Source organism: Podarcis pityusensis (genome assembly GCF_964106645.2).
Source record: "Podarcis pityusensis genome assembly, chromosome: 8".
Taxonomy (NCBI): domain Eukaryota; kingdom Metazoa; phylum Chordata; class Lepidosauria; order Squamata; family Lacertidae; genus Podarcis; species Podarcis pityusensis.
Genome location: NC_138033.1, coordinates 30,878,851 through 30,899,583, shown reverse-complemented (window position 1 = coordinate 30,899,583; position 20,733 = coordinate 30,878,851). Strand labels below are relative to the sequence as shown.

Genomic DNA, 20,733 nt, shown 5'->3' with positions numbered 1-20,733 from the left:
CAGGGCTGAGATAAAGGCTGCCCAGAGCTCTTTAAGAACTGCAGTAAAACAACTTGGATGTCTTTATTCAAATCATGAAGAAGGTATTAAAAACCTTCCGTGAAAGGGGAACATAAGGTCTATACGGCTTAAGATCACCTGTATCTAGGATCTCACTGTTTCTGGGTGCTATTAACCTTTGGAGCCCTTAGTAGCTTGAGAACAAGATCCCTGAAAAATCATATTCTCTTATATATACCTTAGATCTTCAGAGGCCTTGTTCCAGGTGCCCCCATGAAGGGAAGCAACAGGCACGAGGGCTTTTCAGCGGTAGTAGTTGAGCCGTGGGACACCCTCCTAAGAAAGAACTATCTGATGACTGCCTTGCTGTCTTTCTGGAACATTTTTATTCTTTTTTAACAACCTGCATTTATTTATTTTTTACAATTTTAACCTTTTCAGCCACTGTTTACGCGCTGCATGATGTACTTTTGAATTGTCTGTTTTGATTCTCCTTTCTTACAGAAAATGAATTTTATGTTGCGAGTTGGGTTATTTAAAAAATAAAATAAAATATGAAATTGTCTTTTTAAATTGTATGTTACCGTTCTATGCACACTACCCCAAGAACAATGTTGCTGGCTAGCCTTGTATCAGCGGTGGGGAATTAGATACAGGCAGAGGGCCCCATCCAGAACTGGTTCACCCTCTGTGAACCATTTTTGATGGGCAGGTTGGGGCCACCTATCTGTCAATTACCTGATGTCATATGGCATCCCCTGGGTCAAAGTTCAGGCCACAGCAGCAGGTACAGGCTTATATCTGATCTCAGCACATCACTAAGATCAGAAATGAAGCTCTGTTTGCTCTTTGAAAGGCAGCAGGCAAAGAATTATCTCCTGATCTTAGTGCAGTGCATATCTGAGTGCTTAGATCAAGGATAAAAGATTGCTGCTCCTGATGTCTGGTGGCTAACAGGTGGATGTGGTTTACACATTCGGTGCAAAGATGTGGTCCAGCTGTGCATGCCTTGTCCCATTGCTATGTCTCTTCCCATGACTCCTCCTTCTCTCCTGGATGCTATAGGGCAAAACGAAAGGCGTACCTATGACACAGAAAGGTTTCCGGGCAAATCGAAAGCGTCCCTGCCAGCCTCTGTAGCGGCAGCAGCAGCCGGCTGACCACACCCTGATGATGTATTCCATGCCAAAAACCACAATCATGACAAATTCCTGCAAAGGAGGAGAGAGGAAGAGAAAAAATCAGGTGTGGGGTTTGGGAGAGGGGGAAACCAGGCAGGAGAAAGCTACCAAACACTTTTGAAATCACTCTCCATTAACAGTAATTGTAAGAACCTGCCCCCCATATGTGTGTGTGTGTGTGTGTGTGTGTGTGTGTGTTGAAAGTCACGCAAATAAGCAGACATGTGGCTAAGTTTAAAATCAATAAAGGAACATGCTTCTTCGCACTCATATATTGTATTTAATAAAATATTTACACCTCACCTTTCAGGACAACTGTACCATAAGACAGGCTACACCTCCTCCCACAAAAGCATATTAAAGACAGCTATTGAACCCCTATAAAAAAGGAAAAATAAAACCAGAGCAAAGCAACGGTCTTTCATAATGCACAGTTAACTTACAAAATTTGCTGCCGTAAAAATTAAGAGAGAGCTGTTAATTTGGAAGACTTTAAACAAACTCATGATAATGTGTTTTATGGCTGTGGCGGCTGCATTTTATAATTCAATATTGCATTGTTGTAACCTTAATTTGTCACCATGGTCGTAACCTGGTATTATCCTTGTAATCTAATATTCTGTTGTTTTAACCTGGGACCTCACAGTAAAGGATGGGCAAGGAATCTAATAAATAAATACCTCTTTGATTACTCATGACAACTAAAATGGAGCCTCCATGTTCAAGAGACATTCAGCATAATCTCTGAATGTCAGGCCCAGGGAATGAGCCGCAGGAAGAGGCTCCCGCTTAATGGCTTCCCAGAGGCATCTTAACAGGCTGGCTGAAATGGGACATTGGACCAGGTGGGGCTTGGATCAGACCAGAAGTCCAGCTAAAAGATTCGTCCTTATGCGACTAACAAATGTCAGTTCAAGCCACGCAGAATGAGACCTCCCCCCCCCCCGCAGTTTCTGCCACAGCCCAGTGACCAGGCCACCTCGGCAGGCCCCCGTGGACCCCACAAGCAGAAATTAGAATCCGGAAAGGGCAGGGTGGCATAGGGACCTGCTTTCTAAATATAAATGTCCTCATTGCAAATCATTGATCCCTCTCCCAAGCAAAGGCCAGACCTCAGAAAGCAAAGGATCTCTTCTGGAGAAGGTGGAGGAAGTTGGTTTACACCGATGCCGGGAATTCACTTTCAAATAGATATTTGGGGGATGTATCATGAGAGCCCCCAGAGAACTTCAGCTGCAAAGCCACTTGTGAGCACCAGCCTGGTTGGCCTATTCGTAGGAACACAGGAAGCTGCCTTATACAGAGTTGGACTATTGAACCATCTAGCTCAGTACTGTCAACACTGACTGGCAGCTGCTCTCCACGGTTCCAGGAAAAAAGTCTCTCCCATTCCCATCTGGTGATGCCTGCAAAGCAGAGGCTTTCACTGAGCTACAGGGGAGTCTGCTCCAGGACACCCTTGTTTCAAGCCAAGGAATTGCGGCAGCTGTTTCCATGTACAGCTGAGGTATGGAGCCATGGTTTCTCATGTAACTGAAGAAACCCAACCTTTTATCCATAAAGTTAATCACTGCAGTGGGGACATAGGAATCTGCCTTACACTTAGCTAATCTGTCTGTCAGGTGGTGAGGTGGTTGCTCACGAGTAACCAGGCAGGACTCCAACCTGTCTTTAGCAGATTTTTATTGTGCAAACTATTTACAGTGCAGAACCACAAAGTTCATGTCCGTCTTAGTCACCTGCAGATTCTGGGAGTGGCCCCTTCCGGTTTCTCCCCCAGCATAAATATTTAGACACCCCAAATCTCCGCCTCCCCTCCTTATGTTTCACCCCTCTGCTCAAACTGGGCGACGGAAATGGCGTGCCTGTTTCCTGGCCAGCCGGGCTGGATGAGGCGCTTGGGCTCTCAGTAGCATCTTCGAGCCCTCCCCTCTCTTGGCTTTCCCATTCCGTCTCTGCTCCACTGGAGGTGTGGCTTTCCCCACAGTTGGACAAGGAGCTGCTCCTCAGAAGCGTGGGAGGCTCTCTATATGCCCCTGCCTCCCTCCCCTGTCCCGATGGCAGTCCCCTGACACTGCCTTATAGCAAGCCAGACCCTTGGTCCACCCAGCTCAGTATTGTCAGCACTGACTGTCAGCAGCTCTCTCCAGAGTTTCTGATGGGGAACATTACCAGTCCTTCCTGCAGACACCAGGGACTGAACCTGGGGGCTTCTGTGCACAAAGCGGGGGCTCTGGCACTGAGCTTTGGCCTTTCCCTTTTGCTAAAGTAAGATTCCAGCCCTCGTGGTTCCAAATAAAGGGATGGTTTAAATAGGAACAAAGGAAGATCCCTTCTACTGAGTCAGACTATTGCTCCATCTAGCTCAGTACTGTCCACACTGACTGGCAGCAGTTCTCCAGGGCTTCAGCTGGGGGGGGCAGATATTGCCAGCCCAGAGATGCCAGTGATTGAACCTGGGACCTTCTGCATGGAAAGTAGATGCTCTGCCAATGAATTATAACCCTTCCCTCAGAGATGGCAGCTTCACAAGCCTCTCCATCTTTCCTGGTCTGACTGGAAAGCCAGCGTGGCGCTTCAGCACCCTTGCCCAGGAAGCCCGTATGAGCTGGCATCCCTTTCTTGCACCCTTGGAGCGCTAGTCAATAAGGGCACGTTTTCCCGCCGTGTCAGCTTTGTCCTGCCTCGTCGCCTCCCTTTCCTTTCTTTCCTTTTTCACAAACAAGCCCCTATTTTGCTTACTAGAGGGAAAGTCACACGGACCTTCTTAATTTAGTCTCCATCTCAGTTGGGAGAATTCCAGCGTCAGCCGTTTCTGACAGTTTGGGGGAAAGTTGCTTTTTTAAAAGATTCTTCTCGCCCACCCCCTCCCCCTGGGTTTGGTCGCCCTTCCCTCTTCCCCAAGTTGTCACCCGCCTTTTCCACACGGATAAAGTTCACCACCAGGACTGCCGGCTATAAGAAGATGAATCTTGCTACCAAATCAAACCAAAAGATCCAGCTAAGCTAGCGTTATGCACCCAGAGTCCTCCAGGAAGCCCACAAGCAAAGCATCTGACAGGTACCGGCCCTACCATTAGGCCAAGCGAGACACTGCCTCTATTAGCGGAGGTTTGGGGCGGTAGCGGCCACTCCCTGGCTGTCCTTCCAAGACCTGTGGTCGTATCCCTCTGTTGGAGGGTAGACTTGCAAACACAGCAATGGTGGCTGGTGCTCACTGGGGTGGAAGGCAGGGAGGCCAGCACCAGGTGGCGCCAGAGGCAACTGTCTCCATCGTCATCCTCCCCACTGCTGAGTTCTGCAAGGGCAACACTGAAACCCAGGAGGAGGAAGCTGACAGCCACTGCTGCCACCACCTGCAAAGGTTGCAAGGCAGGAGGCAGGAAAGTAGATGTAAGCTGAGGTTGGTGAGGCAGTGCTCCCCCAGTTGCCCTAAAGGACCAGCCTCCATTGCTACACAGCCTGTCCCAGCCCCCTCCTAAACTAGTCTGTGTCCTCAGGGGAAGCAGAGGATGCTTTTCCAGTCATCAGTGTGGAATAATAATAATAATAATAATAATAATAATAATAATAATATAAATAAATAAATTATTATTTATACCCTGCCCATTTGGCTGGGTTTCCCCAGCCACTCTGGGTGGCTTCCAACAGAATATTAAAATACAATAATCTATTAAACATTAAAAGCTTCCCTAAACAGGGCTGCCTTCAGATGTCTTCTAAAAGTCTGGTAGTTGTTTTTCTTTTTGACATCTGGTGGGAGGGCATTCCACAGGGCGGGCACCGCTACCGAGAAGGCCCTCTGCCTGGTTCCCTGTAACCTCACTTCTCGCAGCGAGGGAACCGTCAGAAGGCCCTCGGCACTGGACCTCAGTGTCTGGGCAGAATGATGGGGGTGGAGACGCTCCTTCAGGTATACTGGACCAAGGCCATTTAGGGCCATTTAGGGAATTCAGGTTCAGTTATTAGGCCAGCCAGCTGTAGGTGGAATGGAGAGGGGCGGCCTCATTTATATATTTGCTTATTGCATTTGCATCCCATGCAAGGAGCGGAAGGTGACACACATGGTTCTCCCCTGCCTCAATTAATCTTCACAACAGCCCTGTGAGGCAGGTTAGGCTATGAGGCAGTGATTGGCCCAAGGTCAACCAGTGAGCTTCTTGGCTAAGCGGGGATTCGAACCTTGGTCTCCCAGGTCGTAATCTGGCACTCTAACCACGGCACCACCCTGGATCTCCTTGGCACCTGCTCCTCCCCACCCACTTCATTCCTTCCACTTCTGGTTTGCTGAGAGAAGAGGAAAAGGAGAAGCAGCAGCAGCAGCAGAAGGAAAAGAGCCTTCCGGGGCTTATAAGGCCTGGCCCACTGAGACACGACCTTTGGAAGGTGACCAGTGATGTCAAGCTCTGATTCCAGAGCCAGTGTAGTGGTTAAGAGCGGTGGACTCGTAATCTGGTGAACCGGGTTCGCGTCCCCGCTCCTCCACATGCAGCTGCTGGGTGACCTTGGGCCAGTCACACTTCTCTGAAGTCTCTCAGCCCCACTCACCTCAAAGAGTGTTTGTTGTGGGGGAGGAAGGGAAAAGAGAATGTTAGCCGCTTTGAGACTCCTTCGGGTAGTGATAAAGCGGGATATCAAATCCAAACTCTTCTCCTTATTCTTCTTCCTTTCCTGGGGCAAGCAAACCGAGAATGGTGGGAAGGAACTGCTACCACCCTCTTGGAGGGAATGGAATGGGGGTCCCTAAGTCCCTTCCTTACAAACTTGGAGCTGGCCCTGTAGCAAAGCCACCTGAAGAGAAAGGATTGCAAAACCAAGGGTGGGGAGAAGGGATTTGCAAGAATGAAGAACAGACTTAAGATGGGCAGACAGGAGAGCAAGACAGATGAGGAGGGGGCCAGAGGAGCCCCCCTTACCAGGATGAAGAGACACTGGTTGGCGAATTTGTGATGCTCTGGGATGGTTGAAAACACAGACAGGACCAGACAGCTGAAGACCAGGAGAAATCTGGAACAAGAAGAGGAGGGGGACACAGATTAGCCCGGCCTGGCAATGGCACATACCTCTGACACTGTTTTCTTCCTCTTTCATAGAATCATAGAACTGGAGAGTTGGAAGGGACCCCCTGACGGTGCTCTAGTCCAACCCCCTGCAGTGCAGGAATCGCAGCTAAAGCAGCCCTGACAGATGGCCACCCAACCTCTGTTTAAAAACTTCTAAGGAAGGAGAGTCCACCACTTTCCAAGGTAGGCAGTTCCACCGTCAAACAGCTGCTACCGTCAGAAAGTTCAGTCTAAATCAACTCACTGAACTAGTCAGAAGACCCCACAACACATCCTGTACGTACTATATGAAAATAAGATACAAGATCAAATAACTCTATGGTCAGGGAAAGAAATGTGGCAGTGTTTATTTGGCAAAGATTTTCTTCACTCTTTCAACACAGATTTAGAAAGTTGATGTAATTTTAATCTGTTTTGGTATTTTAGCTTTTGTATGTTTCAAGTTAAGGTTGCAAATTTTTCTTGATTTTATCATCTTATCTTTTTGTAAATAGCTTTGAAGGTTTGTTTGTTTTTTACAATCAAGTGTATAAATGTTACGAAATAAAAAATAAAATAATCTCCTGGGCTGGATTTTTTTTAACTTCTCAAAAAACCCCTCTATATGTACTGTTTTTATTATATTTTACTGTTTTGCTCTGTTTTATCAATAATGTTTTATTGTGCTGATATATTTTTAATCCACCACTGTAAACCACTGTAAAAGGAAAATTGTTTTTTTTTAATAAATAAATAAATAAATACAACCATAATATATAAATGTTAAGGAGAAATGAATGGAGACTGGCAAGGCTTCCTTTTTATTTTAAAGTGTGCATTTAGGATTACATTTATGCCCTGGCTTTCCTCCAAGGATATGAGAGTGGCATGCCTGGCTCTCCGCCTCCCCACTTTATCCTCTTAGCAACCCTGTGAGGTAGGGCGGGCAAAGGGAGCTTCATGATGGAGAGGGTTGTTTGAACGCTCGCTTTCCCCCTCCGCAGGTTGTAGTCTAACCACCACACCACACAGCCAAACATCACAGAGCAAGGGTGAGGTCCTCTTTGGACTGGCCTATGGAGAGGGATCAGAGCTCAGGTTCCTTACCCAACACCTACAATTAAAATGGTCAGGTGGCAGAGGCACTGGCACAGGAACAGGAGTATGGAGGGAGCGGACTGCCCCTGGCACCACTTTTCTGGTAGGGTGCCATTGTGGCAACCCCCCTGGACGCGCGCCGTGTACCCCCGCATGCGCCGGGTGCCACACCCCCACAGACTGTGTGTCACACCCCCAGAACGCATGCCACGCTCCTGAGGGCAATGTGTCATGCCCTAGGGATGCGTGTCATGCCCCTGGGGGGCGCCGGCCATGCCCCCGCCTGCTCTCTGCCCCTGGTAGCAGAGCATGCAGCTTCGCCACTGGGCAGAGGGAACCAGGAAGGCTCCTTTTGGAAAAGGAGGGCACGGGCGCACCAGGGAGCAGTGGAGCCCCAAGGCAGGCCATGCTCAAAGGAGGATGGACATAACTCACACTGGAGCGGCCATGTTTGAGAGCGGGAGAGTACGTTTGGCGCTTGGCCATCTCTTGGTGCAGCCAGGCTTGGAGTCTTATCAAACACAGACCAGGTGGAAACTTGGAAGTGGAAGCTAAAACCCAGCATTCTCAGCAACCCTCTCCTCAGAAGGACTTCTCGCTGGGTCACAGCCTGTGGAAGACAGCTGGAGTTTCCACCTCAGGCACCAACAATTTAGAGAACCCTCAAGAACTTGCCACCAGTGCATCTGACCAAGCTGCAGGTGGGAGGCATGGCCCGTAGGTGGCAGCATGGAGCAGCTGACGGAGCCTGGGAAGTCTCGGAAACCAGAGCTAGAGGCACAACAGATTTTTTGCTGCAAAATCTGGGGGATAAGCCATTGAACCTCCTAGCCACACATGCACCCCAAATGCCAATCCTATCTTAGTTTATTGAAGCCTCTCAGCTTCTTTAAGAGAAATGAAGGTGATGGAGACTTGAATTTGCAAGCTTGAAAAGTTTTCTTCTGTCAGCGGGAGGCGCCACTTTGGAGCGACCTTCCTGCAATAGTAAAATCTCGCTGCAAGTAGAAGGCTAGCACATCAGGGGGGAGACATTTTAGCCCACACCACTTTCTGGGCTAGCTTTCTAAGTGCAGGGATGTTTAACTACAGCCAGGGAAGTGTTCTAATATGCGATCCTTGCCCAGCACTCTACCACCTTAGAACTTTATCACTTCCCCTCCCTTTATGTGCAAACCAAGTCCAAGACATGGCTACATCAGAGAAGAGAGACAAATACCTAATGACCAGCAGAAATCTCTATTGCATCCAGAAAACAACCTCACAGATTTTTAAAGGATTTTTTTGGAGGGGGGGGAGCAGTAGCTTAGTGGTAGAGCTTTGCATACAAGAAGGTTCCAGGTTTGATTTTTGGCACCTCTCAGTGGGGTTGGGAAAGAGCCCCATCTGAAACACTGGAGAGTTGCTGCCAGTCAGTGTAGATAATATTGAGCTGGCTGGACCAATAGTCTGACTCAGGCAGCTTCCTGAGTTCAAATATATAAAAGGATGTCACACAGAGGAGGGAGAAAGGTTGTTTTCTGCTGCTCCAGAGAAGCGGACACGGAGCAATGGATCCAAACTACAAGAAAGAAGATTCCACCTAAACATTAGGAAGAACTTCCTGACAGTAAGAGCTGTTCGACAGTGGAATTTCCTGCCAAGGAGTGTGGTGGAGTCTCCTTCTTTGGAGGTCTTTAAGCAGAGGCTTGACAACCATATGTCAGGAGTGCTCTGATGGTGTTTCCTGCTTGGCAGGGGGTTGGACTCGATGGCCCTTGTGGTCTCTTCCAACTCTATGATTCTATGATTCTATGATTCCTACATTCCTAAGTTTCTAGCCTACAAAGATGTAGGCTGGGAGCAATGCATGGTAAAATCTCCAAAACTGGTGAGTGTCTCAGTAGGAATTCCAGCAGTTGTGGAGGCTGGCACCAGGGTTGCTCAGGGAAAACCCACTGCCAGCAAGCTCAGGACAGACAAAAGGAAATGCTTATTCACACAACACACAATCCAGGTGGAATTCATCGCTACAGGGTGTGGCATAAGCTACCAGCATACGTGACAATAAAGAAGAGGGTCCTGAGGGCCAGGCAGAGAGGTCTTGGGGGCCGCTTTTGGTTCCTGAGCCTGAGGGCCCCCCCCCCCGCTCAATTCAGCCACAGGGAGCCAAACCCTTCTGACTGGTCCATTTCCCAGCTAGCCAAGGGGAAGCAACAAAACCATTTTTACACATTGTCTTTCTTTCCCAAACAGCAACCAGGGAAAATGCTGATCTCAAACAAGCAGAACAAGAGACGCACACAGCCTGTAATATTCTGAGCGCTATCAGAGTTGAGCCAGAATTTTAAATATTTAATCACTTATAAAAAGAAAAGGGGGGGGACACTTTGTAGCCATTCTCTGGGGACTGGTGAAAGGAAGCACTTTTGTGGTGACAAGGGGCTCAGAATCCCATTATTGCACTAATAACTGGCATGACCAGCAAAGTTTTTTTGGGGAGGAGGGATCAGTCATGGCCCCTGAGGTCACAGCTGTGAATAAAGCCAGCACTCCATGGAGTGTGGCAGCTATTCCCCATGCATGTCTTTCTGAATCATGCCAGATTTGCTCTTGGAGAGAGCTGCAGTCCTTCATCTATTCAGAATTCCCCCATTAAGCCCAAAGCTCTCTGTTATCAACCACTCCTTGGTCAGTTACTCCATCAGTTTTCTGCCGTGCTTCAACCTCAAGCTTCTAGTCCTTATGGCAAGTCGGCAGTAGACTCACAGACCAAGCTGCCCATCAGCCATGCACAAACAGTCCAGCGGGAGCATGACAAGTCTTTTCTTTTCGGCTGCCTGCCTGAGACTGGGGTGGGTGGGGAAATACAGCCGTGTCCAGCCAGGAGGCCACAATAGAAACCTGATTGGTGGGTCACACGTGGAACACTCTACAAAGGAAGCCAGGGGCTGCTGTGCTGAGGCGCAGTTTAAACCCTGGGTCCCAGTTTCATGGCAAGTTTTGTCCATGCAGCATGCAAGGTAAACTTAAGCAGAAAAGGACTCCACTCAAGAACAGTGCTTGGCATTTACTATACTCACAGGTAAACCTTAGCTACCTAGGAATACAAAGCAAAGCCCCTGGGTCTCATGACAGTATATACACACACTCCCCCTTGGCCTTGCAAAAGAAGACTCTCTCACTAGCTGAACCCAGGGTTTGGAATTCCTCACATGGATGGTATTTCTCTTTGGCAATGCTTTTGCCCACCAGACTGAGGTCTCTTCCATACCCTCCAATATTTCTCCAATGAAAGGGACAACTATTATTATTATTATTATTATTATTATTATTATTATTATTATATTTCTACCCCACCCATCTGACTGGGTTGCCTCAGCCACTCTCAGCGGCTTCCACCATATATAAAAAAACATAATAAAACATCAAACATTAAAAAAACTTCCCTATACAGGGCTGCCTTTAGATGACTCGGGGGTCAGATAACTCCATAACCTCCGGAAATTTTTCCAGTGAAAATAGGGAAGTCCTAAGGAAAAGTGGGACATTACAGGATCAACTCAGAAACTGGGATGGCTTCTGCAAATCTGAGGCCACCCCGGAAAATAGGGACACTTGGAGACAGGGGTGTAGCCAAAGGAGGGAAGGGGCAGCTGCCCCCCCCCCATCAAGAGAAATCAAGAAAAATACATAGCAACTTGAGGTTCTGCCCTCAACAAAAGGCCTGCCCCCTAATGAAAATCCTGGCTACGCCCATGCTTGGAAGGTCTGCTCTTCTGCCCCCAAGGTGCAGTTTTATTGCTGGGCAGCTCTTAGTTCTTTTAGCTGGCTGCTGTTCTTGCAGTCTCTCTCTCTCTCTCTCTCTCTCTCTCTCTCTCTCTCATGGGTGGGTGGTTATTTTCTTCTTGTTTTCTTCACTGCTTTGGGTACTTTTTGAAGACAAAGCAGGATATAGGTTGCAAAACAAGCCAACAGCATTAAACTCCACAGAGCACCAGAGGCATCCTTTTGGTTCCAAACAAATGACCTATAAGCACAAGACCAAGGGTAGGTAACCTAAGGCTCGTGGGATGGATGCGGCCCAATCGCCTTCTCAATCCAGCCCGCGGATGGTTCGGGAATCAGCATGTTTTTACATGAGTAGAATGTGTACTTTTATTTAAAATGCATCTCTGGGTTATTTGTGGGGCATAGGAATTCGTTCATTTTCCCCCAAAAAATGGTCTGAGGGACCACAGACCGGCCCACGGCTGAAAAAGGTTGCTGACCCCTGCACAAGAGTCTCCCAAGCACTTCACAGGTAGCTTCAGATGGATCAAGCTGTTGCTATTATTTCTATTAAAAAACAAACAAAACCCAATATCTTTCACTCACAATTTCTGACAACTCTGCTACAGAGGACAGGTTAAGTACAATCAGCAAAGTTTGGAAGTAAACCTTTTGCAGGCTGGGGGCAGAAAAGCCAGCTGTATGTTTGAATCTTCTCCCAAGTACATATGGGGGGGGGGGCAAGGAAAGCTAGGGTGAACACTTCTCCACTGCATGCTAGAGTTCTCCATGCAGGGAGATTTCTTCTTGGGACAAGGAGTCAGCCTCCTCTCCAGCTGCAGCCTGAGATGGCACAGTCCACAAAACACCTTCACTACAGGACTCTGCAGGCTGCATGAACTCAGTAGCAGAGTTTGTGTTGTTGGAAACACGTGAGAGATACTAAAAGAATAATGAAAACAGTGAGTCCTGTCCTTTTGGCCTTTTGGAAAACTTCTCAAGTTGGGCTGGAAAACTGGAGCTTGGGTAGAAAAGGCACGCAGCAAAGGATGTGAAACTCTCGCCCCGCTGCAGTCCGAGAGCAGGCGCCTGAAATGAGAAACCTGCCGGATCTCAATACTGCCGATTCTGGCGGTTTCTAAAAACTGAATGAATGAAAAGAGAGAAGGAGCAAACAAGACCCAGTTGCCAGCCAAACATATCAATGTCTTCCAGTCTCTTCTGAGGAAGGAGGGCTCTGTGGTCACAGAGTTCACACTCCTGGGGTGTGTGGGGAGAAGAGATGGCTCATGCTGAAATTTGCCTGGCTTGGCCTCGGGAGGAAGATGTGTCAGACCACAGGGTGAACCAGGGAGCATTGTTCCCTCTGAGCTTTCTTTTAAAGAGTGCTGCAAAACCAACAGAACCTTTAAAGCTTGCAATGCTTGGCTCAGGGATGAATGTGGAAAACTTGGCCTCCCACTCTGGGTCAATGAACTGTAGTGGCTAAAGCCCATTGGTAGGGTGGGAAGCAGGGAGCCCAACAGTAGGTGGCACTAGAGCCATTGAAAGACAGCTAACTAATTCTGGTTCTGTCTCCCTCCTCCGCCCTGCTGTGTTCTGCAAGAGCAACACAGAGACTAAGGAGGAAGAGGAAGCTGGGAAGCAGGGCTACCTCTTGGACTGGTTTTAAGTAAGAATGGGGGCTGGTTGAGAGTGGAATGAGGTTGGTGGAACTGAGCAGACGCCACTGCTTGCTGCACTTCATGCTTCAGTTCTAGTCTGCAGGAACCCCGGGCTGAAGAATAGCCACCTGGAGGTCAGACAGGTGGCTGTCAGAAAAAGAACAGACTTTTTGGTGGTGGCACCCAAATTATGCAACTCCCATTTTTGGGTGCTGCACCAAGTTCATCTTGTTCTCACATGCATATTAATGACTTTAAATGGTACTATGGATCTTTTCAATTGCCTTTTATGCTGCCTTTTGTTTGGGCTTTTAATTGTTGGCTCTTGTTTCATCTGCCATTTATATCCGCTGTTTCTACTGCTCCTGTTTCATCTTTGGTATATTAGCGTTTTACATTGCAAGCTGCGTCAATGCCATTCGATGAACGGTGGAATGTCAGTGCTAGATATTAGAAGAAAAACAAAGAAACTCCATACGTGGACTGAGAGTTTCATGAGGCACCCAAAGCCCTGGGGTTGGGCTGACATGGTGGATTGTGACAATCAAGAACACTTGCACTTTTTTTGCGCTGAACGGGAGAAAATGTTACCGTTTCGTCTCTGAATCATGGCCAGTTGTTACATCGCAAAGTGACTTTGATCATTACTAATTAGAGGGGTAGAAATCTCCACAGAGAAACATTATACTATCTGAAAGAACTGTTTCTCTCACCAATGCAGCTATATCCTCCAAAAATGGGCCGATTAAGAATGTAAGCTAAGCTATTTCAAATCTTCCTCCCTTCTTTTATCCAAGCATCCTTAAAAGAAAAAAAGTGGGGGGGGGGAGGTGGAGTTGGCACAATTAGCAAAGAAATGAATAAAAGGGAAAACAAAGATTGCTGAAGACAAAGGAATGGGAACTGTGCAAAAATATTTTTCCCCGATCCAGCAATTCTAAATATGGCACATGGAAAGACTGGCCCACAAGCTTGCGTAACTGCGTGCAGAGACCATCCATCTCCCAGGGCAGCGCACTGCCCCCAAGACCCACAGGCAGCAACACTAGGTACATGCGTGTACGTGACAATTTGACAGCACTTGGTTTAAAGAAACGGGGGGGGGGGGACTCTCAGCTCCTACAAGTCAGTATGCCAGTTACCAGCTACACTTCAGAATCGTATCAGTTAATGCACAGCCAAGTAGCATTAGAGGACTGTCTCCTCTTGACGGCACCCAGTTGTCCTTTGCTGCTCAACAGGACACGAAAAGATGTTTATTAAATTGTGTTCAGTGCGGGGAATGCGTGCAGACAGAAGTTTTCCTCCCTCTCATATAACTCTAGAACTCAAGATCATCCGATGAAACTGAGCAGCAGCAGTACAGCTGGAACATGGGAGCTGCCTCCTATCAGATCAGACCTCTGGTCCTTGCAAAGCAGTATTATCTACCCCAGGGGTGCGGTAGAGATTCTGGCCTTCCAGATGCTCAAGGATGATACAAGTTCTACTCCAGCAAAATCTGGAGGGTCACAACTTCCCCAGCACTGCGCTATACTGACCAGATACCTGTTTGTTTGTTTGTTTTTTAGCTAGAGATGCCTAGCAGCTCCATCCTGCAAGACATATGGTTTACCAAAGAGTTAAATTGGCAATTAAGGCACAGGAACACAGATAGCTCTCTTATGCCAACTCAGACCATTGAGATCTATATTGTCTACACTGACTGGCAAGGGAGAGGAGAAGATATCCAAGACAGGAGAGGAATTGGAGAGGTGAGAGAAAGGAGGTGCAAATTAGGAGTAAATAGCTGTTGCATGGATCTCAGGTTTGTTTTGATTATGGGTGAGGGCAGAGGGGTTAAGCCAGGGAGCTTCTGGGTAAGATTCAATCACAAATGAGCAAATTCAGGTTGTGCAAATTCAGATTGTGCAATGGAACTCTTAAACAACAAATTTCAATCCTCCCTCCCCCAAAGCTGAACTTTTTCCGATAAGGAAAGTGATGGGGAAATGCCTTTGCCTGAAACGATGCTGTCTAATTTCCCCACAAACCAATCAGAATAAATACTCAGTAAACAGCACCTATTGTCTAGCCTCCCTGAAAGCAAATCAGAACAAATGTTCAATAAACAGGCTGTCTGGAAGTGACCCCAGATGATTTGTCGAAGAAGGGGATTTTGAGCTGGGATTTAAAAAGAGGAAGGCAGGCTGGAGAGAGAGAGAGAGAGAGAGAGAGAGACAGACAGACAGACAGACAGACAGACAGCCACAACAGCAGTAAGAATACTTATTGCAAAGTATTGGAAGACACAAGATCTACCCACTCTGGAAGAATGGCAGATGAAGGTGATGGACTACATGGAACTGGCGGAAATGACTGGCAGAATCCGAGACCAGGGAGAAGAGTCGGTGGAAGAAGATTGGAAGAAATTTAAAGACTGTTTACAGAAATATTGCAAAATTAATGAATGTTAGAATGATGTCAGAATGAAGTTAAGTGGTTTTAGCAGCAATGTCATAAAGGTGTATATAAAAATGGATTGTTAATAGGTGAGAATCTAAAGCTATAATATATTAAGCTAAAGGACTAAGACATAAACAAAGAGGGAAAGGAATTGCTGAATTAACCAATTGAACTGGAATACAAAAAAGGGAGGTGAGAGGAGGTCAGGGAAGCAAGGAAATGAAATGTAAGATACGGAAGGATTAATTAGTTTTTAAGTGTTTTTCTATTTTTTTCTGTACTTTGTATTTTGTATGTTTTTTCTCTTTTTTATTTTTTTCCTTGTTTCTTTTCTTTTTAACTATGTAATTTTTTGTTTCTGAAATTTTAATAAATATCATTTACAAAAAAGGGAGAGAGACAGACAGACAGACAAGGATCATATATGTGTTTAGGGGATGGAGTTCCAAACATAAAGGGAGGGTAGGCAGAATTAATTTAAGATACAGTGGTACCTCGCAAGACGAATGCCTCGCAAGACAAAAAACTCGCTAGACGAAAGGGTTTTTTGTTTTTTGAGCTGCTTCGCAAGACGATTTTCCCTATGGGCTTGCTTCGCAAGACGGAAACGTCTTGCAAGTTTGTTTCCTTTTTCTTAACACCGTTAATACAGTTGCGACTTGACTTCGAGGAGCAACTCATAGAACGCGGTGTGGTAGCCTTTTTTGAGGTTTTTAAAGACTTTGGTGATTTTTGAAGCTTTTCCAAAACTTTCCCGACACCGTGCTTCGCAAGACGAAAAAAATCGCAAGGCGACAAAACTCGCGGAACGAATTAATTTCGTCTTGCGAGGCACCACTGTACTTTCCATAAATGTGTGTGTTCAAAACAAAACTTCTGAGTAGTCATACCTCGTGTTACGTTTGCTTCATGTTGCAGCTTTTCAGGTTACGAACGTGGCAAACCTGGAAGTGTTTACTTCCAGGTTTGCCGAACACACAGAAGTGCTCTATTACGCTTCGCGCATGCGCAGTAGCGCACTCTACTTATGGACTTTTTGGGGTGCTGTTCGCACTCTGAAACAGATCGTGTTCGTAAGTAGAGGTACCACTATATGTGCAATTGATAGTGCTTGTTAAAAGTAAAAAAGAGCAGGATGTCAAGTTCTTTCAAACATTTTTGGATCTGCTGAATATGTTAGCTTGCTGATCTGCAACTGAACTCTTGCAAGATCTCAACTTTCAGCAATTTAATGGAGATGACCTCTTGCTCAGCTTCAAATCTAGGAACTCGTTGCACTTGGGCAAGTGTGTTACACTGCCTGGAGAATCACAAACCAGATTACCCAAGAAGGCAGGTTCCATCTCCAGGCAAGGAGTGAGGGTGGGGAGCAGAGCAGAAGCTTAAAAGTTAGTGCACAGTGGTGGGGCAGTAACGTTAGCCCTCTAAGACCCTTGAGTTCTCCATGCAAACCCTTTCCCTAGTTCAGCAGAGAGACGCAGTTCCAAAACAGCTTCTCCAACAAAAGAGACCCGCCAAGATGAATCAATCAACTTGCTAAATATAGCAAAGGGGGGGGGGGAGCCATGATCACAGACACCCCTCCACCAAGAGAAAGACTGAGCCTGCCCAGCACTGACATTGAGTTTCTCTTCTTTTGTTGCTGATGTGAAGGATTACAGTTGAATCAGCTGTAACAGGAGTCTTTGGGACCTGAAACTAATCCCCAGAAAGCAAGTCAGAGTGTAAAAAACCCTCAAGTGGTGGCTTCCTAGCTTTCCTGATCTCTTCTCTGCCTACTTCTGCACCATCCCATTCCAACCTCAGGCAATTTATCCAACCATTGGCAGAAACCCTGATTCGCCTGCAAGAGTGCACTCCCCAGCAACTCTCAGTCGGAGCATTTCGGCACTTTAAGCCAATGGTCTGTTCTTTTTTCAACTGTGAGGCCCTTGGGGCAGGAATCTGACCATTGGGGTTATGCTGCAAAGTGCTATGTACAACAGAAAGGGCTGCATAAAGAATTAAATAATGGCAACACATACTTTTGGTTGATGGTGCCTCGTCTCTCTTCCTCAACGACTTTGTCATTCAGCAGAGACTCCATCTGAAAGCTAAAATTGAGGGGGGTAACTGACAACTTGGGGAACCTGCAACCTTTGACCTGGATGAGAGCCCCTGCCAGTCCTTCACCCTAGAGACAGCACAGTGAAATATCTTTAAGAAGCATCTGTGTCTCTCTGCCATCGACAACTGCTCTACCAATATCCATTCTCATCTCAAACCTATTTGCATGCCCAGCAACCAGCAAAAATCTGTTAAAGATGGTCATAGCTAAAAAAACCAAAACAAACCCGGTGACAAAATATAAAACAAAACAAAACAGTTCTTCCACTTACATGTCCACCATTTGATGAGCATTGTGTTAGTAACGGAAATCTTCTCTGGCCTCTTTCTACCTAACAGTGTACTGGCCTCTGTTCATTATACTGACATGTATCTGGCCATCCGTCATGGATGCTTTAGTTGAGATCCCTGCATTGCAGGGGGTTGGACTAGATGATCCTTGGGGTCACTTCCAACTTTACAATTCCATGATTCTATCTCACAATCCACACTATTTCATAAAAGAAGCACCTATATGAAGATGCTAAGCAAATAAAGGTTTTTAAAAAAGGTAAATATGTTTAATCAATTGGGCTAAACATTTCTCTAATTCAGGGGTAGGGGACCTCAGGCCCAGGGGCCAATACGGCCCTCCAGGCCATTCTATTTGGCCCTCAGGCCACACCCCTCACCAGCCCTGCTTTCTACCCTGAGTGTTTTTGCCTGGCTGGAATGTGCCCTTTGAACTCTGATAAGGCCTTTTTGCTTGCTAGTAGAAAGGCAAAATGTACATTTCTTATTCCTCCATCTTATTTTGCCTCTGTTCCTTCTCACCACTGGAATATGGCCCTCAGGAGAAAATATGCCACTGGGCTTATGCAATTGTCTAAAATATCCCTTGATGGGTTTGTGTTGCTTTTCAATGTTTTTATGCAGTTGTCTGACTCCCTGAAGTTTTGTGAGAGGCAAGATGCAAATACATCTGTAAATAAATATGCCCCCAAGCTGAAAAAGGTTTCCCATCCTTGCTTTAATTGGTCAACAGCATGGCAATTTTGTACATGAATGTGTGTGCCCCCTCTCCCACCCCCACTGTTTTATAAGCATCAGCAACAAGACTGCTTTGATCCAGGCAGAAACTATCTCATCAACTCATGGCTCCACCCTTAGGGGTTGGGACTTTCTTGTTCCTTTCCTTTCTTTTTCTTCCTGGAGTATTTGATTTCATGACAAGGGATTCCAGCCCTTGACAAAGGGTAAAGAAGGGGGGTTGCATTTTTCCCCTTGTCCCCCCTCCTCCAACTTCCTTGCCTCTGTAGCCAGACTGCCTCAAACTTACGATAGGATGGAGGGAGGCAAGAGAATTGCTAAGCTCATTTTTTCCTAGCCTGTCAGCAGAAGATGAGAGAGATGGATTCAGGTAACAGGGTGGCATGTGTGAACAGAGGAAGGAGAGCCGGTAAAGGGAAATGGATGCAGGGTGGGAAATGGAACCTAGAAAAAAATCATTAAAAAACAATATATATATTCTATTAAAACCATATAAACAGTTACAATAAAAACAGCACAGCACAAGCTCTTTCATTAAAAACAGCCAGTTCCCAAATGCCTGTTAGAACAGCACAGTAATCAGCTGCCAGCAGAGAGACAACAAGGAGGGAGCCAATCTAGCTTCACTAGGGAGGGAGTTCCATAGTCTGGGAGCAGCCACCTGAAAGGCCCTGTCTAAATGGGCCCCTCCAGGTGTCCTTTTTACTGTGCATTCACGATTATCTGTGCTCATGAGCTTATATGGGACAGTTATATCATATAATCCCACTTTCAATACTGTTTGCTCCTGAAAAGGTTTCAGGGCAGACGCACTGCTTTGTTTCCAAGCAGTGCGTTAGCCCTGCAGTTTCCTGCTGAAATCATGTACAGTGGTACCTCGGGTTACATACGCTTCAGGTTACATACGCTTCAGGTTACAGACTCTGCTAACCCAGAAATAGTGCTTCAGGTTAAGAACTTTGCTTCAGGATGAGAACAGAAATCGTGCTCTGGCGGTGCGGCAGCAGCAGGAGGCCCCATTAGCTAAAGTGGTGCTTCAGGTTAAGAACAGTTTCAGGTTAAGTACAGACCTCTGGAACAAATTAAGTACTTAACCCGAGGTACCACTGTATCGTGTCATACCACAAATGTTCAGATTGGGAGAGTTGTTTTGCGGCAGAATAGCACAAGAGGGCCCCTCCGGATTGCATTAATGCAATCACATTCAGGAAGCACTGCAGACCAAATGATAAAAAGGAATGGCGTGTGGATGGTCCAGTTTAAACCCAATAATCCACAATTATTGCATTAATGATGTTGCAGAATAAACCCATGCACAAAAACCCGGTCCAGAGTGCCCTTGTATGGGGTGCACACCCATCCCTTCTTCCCCGCTGGGTAAAACAGCTTTGGAGTGTTTCTGTGTGGCTGGGTGGGTATGTGACCAGAGACTCGCTGATCCTTCTGCATTTCAAGGGGAAGGATTAAACTATCCTGCAGCTTAGGCCAAGATCTTGCAATGATGATGATGATGTACAATTACCATCTTGCCTTCTCCAGCAGCAGCAAGAGACAACTCTCTCCCCTTCTGAATTATTAACAAGCCCCCTTCCTTCTTCCCATTCAGCATTTCTGATGTTAACTCTTTCCAAACAGGAGCCCAGAGGGAGTCTGGGAGGATGAAGGATAAAAGGAATGGTGGTGAGCCCAAGTAGAGCGTGGCCAGTTTCAAGGAGATACAGGTAGCAGGGCGCGAGAGTGATGAAAAGTTGAGGGTTTGATGCAAACCTACCTCATTTGCAATTCCCAAAATAATACACGTCACACAAAAAACTCCTTTATAATTCACACTTCTCGGAACTTTGCCATGCAGTTTTCCAACCAAACAATATGCACAAAAAGACATTATATGAGAAAGTGTGCATTTTAAAAATACATATATTAAAGGAGACAACATATAAAAATGCATTATATTAGTGACATTTGCTTGGAAAAAAATGTCCATAGTAGGGGAAATGGTCACTGAAAATGCTGGTGGATTTTCATGATGACTTAAAAATAATAATCACAAACTGATGTGGAATGTGGCACCCTCAACTTAAGACTGGAAAAATGAGAATCTACCATGGGCTGATTTTGTTCTTTTTGCCCAGTGAAAGCAGACTTGTTGAGGTTTGGCAAAGAGATCAAGAAATCCAGCATGCAGGGCAGGATAGTGGACACTAGTTTTATACTGGGGGAGGAACTGGGGGAGGAGCCTTAGAGAGCAGTGGGGAGGCAGGGACCTTCAACCCTCGCAACTGCCTCATGGGGGCAAGACCTAATGGGAAGGGTTGCTGGGACTACTAGGAGAGAGCCATTTTGTTTCTTTCAACAAAGAGTTAATTTCACCAACAGCAAGTTCTTTATTGCTAACCTACCCCTGACTCCAGCACCTGA

General features: G+C 46.4%; 1 protein-coding gene across 4 annotated transcripts in view; it reads right to left on the bottom strand.

Moving 5' to 3' along the window:
• Window positions 1-20,733, bottom strand: part of KCNQ4 (potassium voltage-gated channel subfamily Q member 4) — a 93,458-nt gene that overhangs the window by 33,034 nt on the left and 39,691 nt on the right. For 3 of the 4 annotated variants that reach the window (XM_081019607.1, XM_081019609.1, XM_081019610.1), the window contains exons 2-3: window positions 6,098-6,188; window positions 1,085-1,211 (exon numbers count right to left, since the gene is read on the bottom strand). In XM_081019607.1, coding sequence (XP_080875733.1) covers window positions 1,085-1,211; window positions 6,098-6,188 — 218 coding nt within the window. Of the gene's footprint in view, window positions 1-1,084; window positions 1,212-6,097; window positions 6,189-17,204; window positions 17,274-20,733 lie in introns of all 4 variants that reach the window. The other variant, XM_081019608.1, reaches the window with a different exon arrangement.